The sequence below is a fragment of the Bubalus bubalis genome, chromosome 19, assembly GCF_019923935.1.
Source record: "Bubalus bubalis isolate 160015118507 breed Murrah chromosome 19, NDDB_SH_1, whole genome shotgun sequence".
NCBI classification, from domain to species: Eukaryota; Metazoa; Chordata; class Mammalia; order Artiodactyla; family Bovidae; genus Bubalus; species Bubalus bubalis.
In genome coordinates, this window is record NC_059175.1 from 21,927,583 (window position 1) to 21,938,448 (window position 10,866).

The 10,866-nt window shown below is 40.9% G+C and overlaps 1 protein-coding gene across 1 annotated transcript; it reads left to right on the top strand.

Annotated features, from left to right (window-relative positions):
• The first annotated feature begins 1,290 nt into the window (after nt 1-1,290).
• LOC102398255 (40S ribosomal protein S15a-like) lies at nt 1,291-1,797 on the top strand. The gene has a single exon (XM_044932484.2). The coding sequence runs from the start codon at nt 1,291-1,293 to the stop codon at nt 1,681-1,683; it is 393 nt and encodes a 130-aa protein (XP_044788419.2). The 3' UTR covers nt 1,684-1,797.
• Nucleotides 1,798-10,866: the final 9,069 nt, after the last annotated feature.

Sequence of the window (10,866 nt, forward strand, 5' to 3'; positions counted from 1 at the left end):
TGTATCTTTTTGGCCAGGAGCTATGTGAGTTGTATTTGTCTGTGCTTTCTATGGGACAGATACCACAGATAATTTTTTTAAGGAGAAATGACAGCATGAAAAGCACATCAGAGTTCTGTTAGCTCATGGCTTCAGCTTCCCATTGTGTATGTAGCTTTGCTTCCAGAAGAATTAGTTGCTTATAATTTAAAAATGCTGCTGCTGCTGCTAAGTCCCTTCAGTCGTGTCTGACTCTGTGCGACCCTGTAGATGGCAGCCCACCAGGCTCCTCCATCCCTGGGATTCTCCAGGGATACTGGAGTGGGTTGCCATTTCCTTCTCCACTGCATGCATACATGCTAAGTCGCTTCAGTCGTGTCCGACTCTGTGTGACCCCATAGACGGCAGCCCACCAGGCTTCTCTGTCCATAGGATTCCCCAGGCAAGAATACTGGAGTGGGTTGCCGTTTCCTTCTCCAATAACTTAAGAATATATAAAAATAAATTTAACCAAGCAGGTATCAGTTATCACTGAAATTACAGTATGAAAATTATCTCTCTCTTTGGGGAGAAAAATTAAAATGAAAGTACTGTGGTTAAAAACTAGAACAAAATTAAAAGAACTGGTAGAGTAAGATCAATGAAGCTAAAATATCATATGCATGGGGATTATAGCAAGGTACTTCCCAAGTTAAAGTTAATGAGAAATGAAATTAGGTAGATTCAAGAATGTAATGGGTGAGTTCAACCACTTGTACAAATGATATAACAAAGAAATTGTCTTTAATATTAACTGAAGAATTCAGAAAATATCTAAATCCAGTCGAAGAGTCTTGTGTTTCAGGAAGGCATGTTAACTGTTGTGACCCAGAAAATATCAGCTAGGGGTCAAAAATTCAAAGACCCAAAGAGAATATAAAGACTCAGGCAGTTAATATAAATATAAATCAAGATGAAAAATAAAAAATAGCAACCTACTGGGGACTTCCTTGGTGGTCCGGTGGCTAAGACTTCTTGCTCCCAATATAGGGAGCCCAGATTTCATCCCTTGTCAGGAAACTAAATCCCACACACCACAGCTAAGAGCTTGTATGCCTCAGCTAAAGATTCCACATGCTGCAACGAAGTGCCACATATTCTTAAAAGCCATTAAAGAATAGCAACCTACAGATTGAGATATTTGCAAACCATAGATTCTATAAGAGGCTATTATCTAGAATATATTAAAAAAAAAATCTGAGAATTCCCTGACAGTCCAGTGGTCAAGACTCTGTGGCCTGCCTCTTTCCACCATCTTTCTGTGCCACCAGAATGGTGCGCATAAATGTCCTGGCTGAAGCTCTCAAGAGTATCAATAATGCCAAAAAGAAAGGCAAATGCCAGGTCCTTATTAGGCCATGCTCCAAAGTCATTGTCAAGTTTCTAACAGTGATGATGAAGCATGGTTACATTGGCGAATTTGAAACCATTAATGATCACAGGGCTGGGAAAATTGTTGTGAACCTCACAGGCAGGCTAAATAAGTGGGGAGTGATCAGCCCCAGATTTGATGTGCAACTCAAAGATCTAGAAAAATGGCAGAATAATCTGCTCCCATCCCGTCAGCTTGGTTTCATTGTACTGATAACCTCAGCTGGCATCATGGACCATGAAGCAGCAAGACGAAAACATACAGGAGGGAAAATCCTTGGATTATTTTTCTAGGGATTTAATACATACAAATAAAATGCCCTGGAGGACTCTGGTGCTTCCTTAAGTCATTTTGAACTTTGTACAGCAGAGTAGCAAGAGCGTCTTCAGGAGCATACAGCCTTTGTGTTAATTGTGGCTCATCAGAGGAAGGTGTGTCTGGCCCTGGATGGTTGACTCTGGTTTGGGGTCCAGATGGTGAAGCTGCCTCTTCTGGAGTCTTAAATTAACCCTTGGATGAGTGGTGCCTTTCCTATTTTTAGCTTGATAGAATTCACATTTCATGCCCTAAAAATATGATAACAGTTATAATTGACTATGTAAGTACTCATAAGGAAGCAGATAATTAGAGCCCTACAGCTCACTAAGACTCAAAGTAAATTTGGATGGCATATCAGGGACATGCCAGCAGTATGTGCTTATAAAATGCCATTCTTTTTAAAAAACCAGTACTGTAAACCTATCACCAAGTGTATTCTGGAATTGGGCAGAATTAGTAAGAGCAGTGCTGTGTAGTAGGCATCTAACAAGAGCCACATGTGTATTCAAAACTTCTGGAGGCCACATTAAAACAAGGAAAGAGAAACTTTTTTTTTTCTTAAAATAACATTTTGTGTTCAAAAGTTAAAATTTCACCATATAGATAATATGGGGAAAAAAAAAAAAAAGACTCTGTGGCCTCACTGGTGAGGGCCCAGTTTCAATCCGTGGCTCGGAAGCTAAGATCACATAAGCCATGAGGCATGGTCAAACAAACAAACAAAAAACCTGTAACTCAACAATAATTTAAAAACACAAATAATCCAATTTAAAAAATGGTTAAAGAACTTGGGCTTCCCTTGTAACTCAGCTACTAAAGAATCCGCCTGCAATGTGGAAGACCTGGATTCGATCCTGGGTTGGGAAGATACCCTGGAGAAAGGAAAGGCTACCCATCCAGTGTCTTAGCCTGGAGAATTCCATGGACTGTATAGTCCATGGGATCTCAAAAAGTTGAACATGACTGAGCGACTTTCACTTTCACTTAAAGAACTTGACTAGATATTTCTTTCTTTTTTTTTTTTTTTTGACTAGATATTTCTAAGAATGCCTACAAAAGCCCAATAAGTACATGAGAAAACACTCAATATTACTAATTGTTACAAAAATGTAAATCAAAACCACACTGAGATAGCTTTTCACACCCATTAAAATGGCTACTGTTTAAGAAGGAGAAAATAAGGAACGCTGCCAAGGATATGGAGAAATTGGAATTCTTGTGTATTGCTGGCAGGAATGTAAAGTGCAGTCAAACAATATAATAGCTCATCAAAAAATTCAAAATAGAATGACCATATGATTTCAGCAATTCCACTTCTGGGTAAGTATATACCCAAAAGAACTGAAAGCAGGTACTCAAAATATAGGGTGCCCCTGATGGCTCAGAGGACAAAGAATCCCCTTGAATGCAGGAGACACATGAGACATGGGTTCAATCTCTGGGTCAGGAAGATCCCCTAGAGGAGGAAATGCCAATCCACTCCAGTACTCTTGCCTGGAAAATCCTATGGACAGAGGAACCTGGTGGGCTAAGTCCATGGGGTCTCAAAGAGTCGGACACGACTTAGCAACTGAACACGCATACACACACACACTCATTCAAAAGATATTTGTACACCCATGTTCATAGCAGCATTATTTACAAGAGCCAAAAGATGAAGGCAACCAAGGTGTCAATCAACAGGTGACTAGATAAACAAAATGTGGTATATGCATACAATGGAACATTATTCAGCCTTAAAAGGAGGAAATTCAGACACATACTGTCACAGTGATGAGTCTTAAGGAAACTATGCTAAGAGAAATAAGCCAGTCACCAAAAAGTAAATATTGGATAATGGTATTTATTTGAGGTAGCTTGAGCGGTCAAACTCATAGAGATAGAAAGTAGAATGTGGTTGCCAAGGATTTGAGGAAGAGAGTAATAACAGGGACTTGTTTTTTAATGGATGCAGAGTTTCAGAACTGCAAGATGAAAAGAGTTCTGGAGATTAGCTGCCCAACAATGTGAATGTATTCAACACTACTGTCTACTTAAAAATAGTTAACATGACAAAATTTATGTTCTGTGTATTTTACCACAATTAAAGACAGCAGCAACAACAACAACATTGTATCTGTCAGTAGACTTCAGTAAAGGAGAGATAATTAGAAGTGATAAATAAGATAATCACACATATGTATTAGTTGAGATAAGCTAATGTCAGAGGTTTCTTGGGTTTAGATAATTGTTGCTGCACAGGAATGTGGGTCCAGTGTTGTCTAATGTTCTAGTTTTTTAAAATCTGAAATTTCATTAAAATACCCTGACAATTATCATTAACCAATATAAATATTTTAAAAATTCTGTGCAAAGATGAGCAAAATGTTGACAAATGTAGAAGCTAGGTGATGGGCATACAGTGACTCACTATATATCCCTTCTCCTTTCCTGTATGTTTGAAATTCTTATAGTAAAAAGTTAAAAAAAAAGAAAGCCTATCTTGGCCAAATAAAATATGTCAGCTAGCCATGGGCTATAAATTATAATTATAGTGCTAAGCACTATAGAACACAAGTTCCGTGAGGGCAGGGATCTCACCTCAATGACTTGAATGGTGCTGGGAACACAGTAGAAAGTCAGTCTATGTTTGTGGAATTAATGAATGAATGAAGGAAACATACCTTTTAATAGTGCCTGTGCAGGTGTTGTGTTGGACACTTAACACTACCGCTGTATAATTGTGCTTTATTTTTTTTCTAAAGAAATATTTAGCATATACAGAATGGTCTGCATTGCCTGTATAAAAGATCAGTTAAGAAAAAGAGTTCAGAGAGACTGGTTTTTTTCCTATTGCTTCATAAACTTAGTGGCTTAAAAGAACACATATATAATCTTAAAATTTTGGAGGTCAGAAATCCCAATTGGTCTAGAATGGGCTAGAATCAAGATGTTTAGCAGGGCTGTGGTCCCTCTGGAAGCCCCATGGGAGAATCTATTGCCTTGCCTTTTCCAGTTTCTACAAGCTGCTTGCAGTCCCTGACTTGTGGCTGCTTCCTTTATATTCAAATCCAGCAACGGCTGATTCAGTCTTTCTCACCTTGTGTCACTCTGACACTGAGATTTCCACCTGCCTCTTTCATGTTTAAAGACACTGTGAGTACATTGGCCCTCCAGGATAATCTGAAATAATCTCTCTCTCTCTTTTTAAGGTCTGCTGTTGCAGTCTGACTAGTGCTGCACTCAATATGCCAGCAAATGTGGAAAACTCAGCAGTGGCCACAGGACTGGAAAAGGTCAGTTTTCATTCCAGTCCCAAAGAAGGGCAATGCCAAAGAATGCTCAAACTACCACACAATTGCACTCATCTCATGCACTAGTAAAGAAATGCTCAAGATTTTCCCAGCCAAGCTTCAACAGTACGTGAACCGTGAACTTCCAGATGTTCAAGCTGGATTTAGAAAAGGCAGAGGAACCAGAGATCAAATTGCCAACATCCGCTGGATCATTGAAAAAGCAAGAGAGTTCCAGAAAAACATCTACTTCTGCTTTATTGACTATGCCAAAGCCTTTGACTGTGTGGTCACAATAAACTGTGGAAAATTCTGAAAGAGGTGGGAACATCAGACCACCTGACCTGCCTTTTGAGAACTCTGTATGCAGAACAGGAAGCAAAGGTTAGAACTGGATATGGAACAACAGACTGGTTCCAAATAGGAAAAGGAGTATGTCAAGGCTGTATATTGTCACCCTGGTTATTTAACTTGTATGCAGAGTATATCATAAGAAACACTGGGCTGGATGAAGCACAAGCTGGAATCAAGATCAGCGGGAGAAATATCAATAACCTCAGATATGCAGATGACACCACCCTTATGGCAGAAAGTGAAGAGGAACTCAAAAGCCTCTTGATGAAAGTGAAAGAGGAGAGTGAAAAAGTTGGCTTAAAACTCAACATTCAGAAAACTAAGATCCTGGCATCTGGTCTCATCACTTAATGGCAAATAGACGGGGAAACAGTGGAAATAGTGACAGACTTTATTTTGGGGGGGCTCCAAAATCACTGCAGATGGTGACTGCAGCCATGAAATTAAAAGACGCTTACTCCTTGGAAGAAAAGTTATAATCAGCCTAGACAGCATATTAAAAAGCAGAGACATTACTTTGCCAACAAAGGTCCATACAGTCAAAGCTATGGTTTTTCCAGTAGTCATGTGAGAGTTGGACTACAAAGAAACCTGAGCACCAAAGAATTGATGCTTTTGAACTGTGGTGTTGAAGAAGACTTTTGAAAGTCCCTTGGACAGTAAGGAGATCCAACCAGCCCATCCTAAAGGAAATCAGTCCTGAGTATTCATTGGAAGGACTGATGCTGAAACTGAAGCTCCAATATTTTGGCCATCTGATGTGAACAGCTGACTCATTTGAAAAGACCCTGATGCTGGCAAAGATTGAAGGCAGGAGGAGAAGGGGACGACAGAGGATGAGATGGTTGGATGGTATCACCAACTCAACAGACATGAGTTTGAGTAAACTCTGGGAGTTTGTAATGGACAGGGAGGCCTGGTGTGCTGCAATCCATGGGGTCACAAAGAGTCGGACATGACTGAGCGACTGAACTGAACTGATTAGCAATCTTAATTCCATCTATTATCTTTAATTCCCCTTTTACATAGAACACAATAGGACTTAAATGTTCCAGGGATTAAGATAGAGACATCTTTGGAGAGTGAATTATTCTGCCTTCTTGGGGCTAAAGTGGGTATCATGCCTCCATACCTGAGCAGCCAAAAGGGCACACTAGCCACCGAGAGGATCCCTCTATAATGCAGACTGGTGTACCTGTCTTCCATACATAGATGTGTCTGTCTTTAATACATATGTGTATCTTTCTTTCATAGATCTGTTTTTTTTACAGCTTGATCACAGTACATATTAAAACCATATAATTTCCCTTTTACTAATACCATGTTCAAACAGTTATATGTATATGTACTTATGCATATATATTTTCAAGATACAGAGTATTCTGTCCAGGCAATATTAATACATTCTCCATTTGGCAGTTACACATTTAGGATGCTGGTTCTAGCTTTTTGTACATTTCCTGGACAATGAGAAATTCATTCTCTTGGTATATACAAAAAGATGGAGCTTTTGAACTTGAGGACTCAATTCTAGATTGTGGTGAACACAGCAAAGTTCTGCCGTTATGTGGCTATTCCCCAGTCACCATCTGTCTCTCTCACTGGGCATTTCTTAGAAACAAAGCAAAGACATCATAAATGGAAAGTCATCTTAAATGGAAGTTGAAATGAATTATGACTTTTATACAAAGATGACATCATAGACAAAGGATAACACAGCCTATCATGATATCAAAACAAAATCAAGGACTTTTAAGGCCAAGAAGGCAAATGGAAAGACAGCCACAAAAGGCCCAGTAGTTACTTGTCTTCTTGACGTATAACACACTGTGACTCTAAAGGAAGCGCAAGGGCCAAGGATACAAGGAACAACACACAAAGAAGATGGACAACAGCACCCTGGTTTTTCCTGTATCTGCCAAGGTCAACAAGCCTTGGATCAAGCATTCTCTGAAAAATCCTCACAACATCGACATGGCTGAAACTGACATCCTGATCAGGCTTGATGGAACATACATTCACCTGGCCCTTGATTCCGGTGACTTAGTGCTGCCAGCGGGGTCTTCACTGGTGGTCCAGTGGCTGAGAATCCGTGCTCCCAATGCAGGGATCCCAGGTTTGATCCCTGGTCAGGGAACTAGATCCCACATGCTGCAACTAAGACCCAGAGAAGCCAAATTTTTGGCTGCACTGGGTCTTCATTGCTGTGTGTGGGCTTACTCTTGTTGCTGCAAGCAAGGGCTACTCTGTGTTGCGGTGAGCAGGCTTTTCATTGTGGAGGCTTCTCTTGTTGCAGAGCACAAGCCTTCAGAGCATGGACTCAGTAGTTGTGGTACTAGGGCTTAGTTGCTCTGTGGCATGTAGAATCTTCTGGACCAGGGATTGAACCCATGTCCCCTGCATTGGTAGGCAGGTTCTTATCACTGTACCACCAGGGAAGTCCCCAAACTCTTTAATATGTGCAGCTCATAATATTTTGAGATATTAGTTTCAAATTTCTCCCCATATTTTCCACTTGTTCTTTCCTCATTCAAGCAGATAGCTGGTTCTTCATTTCTGCAACAGGTCAGAAAACACAAGCCCATCAGATATCCTGTATATCTCCAAAATCTCAATCAATCCCATGAGGAACTGAGAGTTTTCCAGAAGTAGAAAGGAAAGAGTGTGTGGGACAAAGGGTTTGGATAAAGCTGTTGAGAGAGGAGATGGTTCTTCATCCAGGGTGCAGAGAGATGTTACAGGCTGCAGGGCAGAGAGGGTACGTCTCTGGAGCTTGTTTGAGTAGCAGAGAGCCCCATGGTGGTCCCAGGCAGCATCTCCAGAGGATGCAGTAAGATTTCCAAGAGAAATGATTGCAGGGGACATGTAGGGCAGGGACTACAAACTCAAATAGCTGTAGGGCCAGGAAGTTTCCACTAATCAGCAAAAAGGCTCTCAAGCACGAAGCCACTACTTAGTCCCAGCCTGGTGTTGTCATGTGAGAATGTGGAATCCAAATTACCGTATCTCAATTAAAACAATTAATAAATCTGGATGCTACAAAACCAATCTCCAGATTGTTAATGTTGCAGTTAATTCACATGTCTAAATGCCACTATGTGGGCCAAAATAAAATCATCCACTGAGTCCCATATGTCAAGTGTGACAGGACTGCACAAAGCCACTGGACTGGAACAAGCTACTTGGACAGGAACAAGGGCTGGCTCCACTGTGGTCTGTGCACAGAGAGAGAGTCAGTGACCAGAGGCCCCTACTCCACCTCTGCAGCTTTGACTTTGTTGGCACTTTCTTTGTTGAATATACCTAGGTGAAACTAAAGAGTGACTGTTCATCTCTTGTCAGCCCAACATGATCGATCTTGAAGAAATAATTAAATTCATTCATGAAAATTAATGGATTGTGACATATCTTTCGGGTGTGAGTTCATGGGCTGAGATTCATGCCTGTTACACAATTAAAGGTATCTAACCCCCCTGTGGTTTAAAAAGACTTCCCTGGTGTCTCAGATGGTAAAGCATCTGCCTATAATGTGGGAGAACCGAGTTCGATCCCTGGGTCAGGAAGATCCCCTGGAAAAGGAAATGGCAACCCACTCCAGTATTCTTGCCTGGAAAATCCCATGGACAGAGGAGCCTGGTAGGCTACAGTCCATGGGGCCGCAAAGAGTTGGACATGACTGAGCGTCTTCACTCACTCACTTAACCCCACTGTGATCAGGCCTATGTCCTACTTACAACCTCCTCTCCACTTCAGGCTTCGGTTAACTGAACGCACTGATATCATATTCTTCGATGACAAAGCCAGAACAGTCATTCCCTTTATGTACCCTCACATTCTGCCCAGGGCTGCGCTTACTCTGGTCCTTCTCTTGGAATGCCCTTCCCCATCCTCATTTCTGCCTACAAAAACCTATCATCTTTTTTATTTAACTAGAGGATAATTGCTTTACAATGTTGTGTTGGTTTTTGCTATACAGGAATGGTTATGATATATAGTTATGTATATACCTATATATGAATATAGTTATGATATATAGTTATAGATATAACTATATATATATTCCCTCCCTCTTGAGCCTGCCTCCCCTCTCCCATCCCACCCCTCTAGCTTGTCGCAGAGCACTAGGCCAGGCCCCCTGTGTTGTACAGCTTCCCACTGGCTGTCTATTTTATACATGATGGTGTATAAGTCTCCTTCCCCCACTGTGTCCACAAGCCCTTTCTCTACATCTGCATCTCTATTCCTGCCCTGCAAATAGAATTCTGGGCTTCTTTGAAAAGTGATAAGATATATATGAAACCTGTCATCTATTCAGAATCCATCTTTTTCCTGTCTGTTCTCAAAAGCAAGTGGCCTTGTCTATACTGTGGCTCTTTAGGGAGGGGCCTTGCCTGACACTGAGTCATAAATGTTTCCCTTTGCTTTATGGATGAGCCTTGCCTTAAGATTTTTGCTTCTGCCATGGTCTCAGAACAGGCCTGAAAAATGATGGCTGACTGGACTTGAATCACACAATGTGTTGTGGCTTAGGAGATGCAGCCGTGTGATTTTCCTTGGAGTTTGGAAACCAAACAATGAGTTCCATTGTTTCTGCAATGGACACTGCCATGCAGCACGTAAGAGTCCTTTCAGAAAGGAAGGGCCTATTCCCCCAGCTGCCAGGGGTGTTGGGAGGAGTCAGCCCTGGGCTGTCAGCCTTCTTTGGTGATTGCTGGGACTTCAAGAAAACTGTCTCTCTTCAGATTACCTGTCCTTTCAGGGCTGCCCTGCAGCCAATGACTAATAAATCTGGAGCATACAGACTCTTTCTCCCCAGCTTTGGATAACTCTGAAGGGCCATCAAGCTACAGGATAACTTTGCAGGGCCCACTGACGCCCTTGTTGGACCTGCGTATCTGCTAGATTTCCCAATCTTGCTTTCCACCTTCCTTTCCTCAGGTGTTGATCCTGAGAGCACTCCCTAATGGAAATCACATGCTAACTTCTGCCACAGAGTCTATTTCTGAGAAACCCAGCTGGAAAAAGGTTCCATGTCAATTAGCTACTATTATCTTGTAAATTTACTGCTGTTCATTCAGACAACAGACATGTCAAATCCACATTAATTATGCTTATTTTGTAATATAAATTCAGTGAAAGAGTAAAAAGAAGGAAAGATGAAAACGTAGGGTGGGAAAATAGGTAGTGATTACTGAATTGTAAAAGAACATAAATTAGTGTCATGAATTTAAAATTGTTTATTACTGTTTTGTTCCATAAAATAACTTGGTGTGTCAGTGATCATTTCAATAAAATTAACATTGTGTTCAGCAAAATTTACAGAGCATTCTAACAGTTGTGCCATTAGCTTTATGTTTCTCTCCTCAATTTTCTCCAATCGACAGCTCTTTGCCATGAAAATTTGGGTTTTGGTTTGTTCCCAGGAGCATCCAGGCCAAACATCTTTGGGGGAAAAAAATTAAGTGAATTCCCTTTCAGTAGCTTCATCTCTAAATGTGCTTGACAAAGATAAGGAAGAAGACTCATCTATGT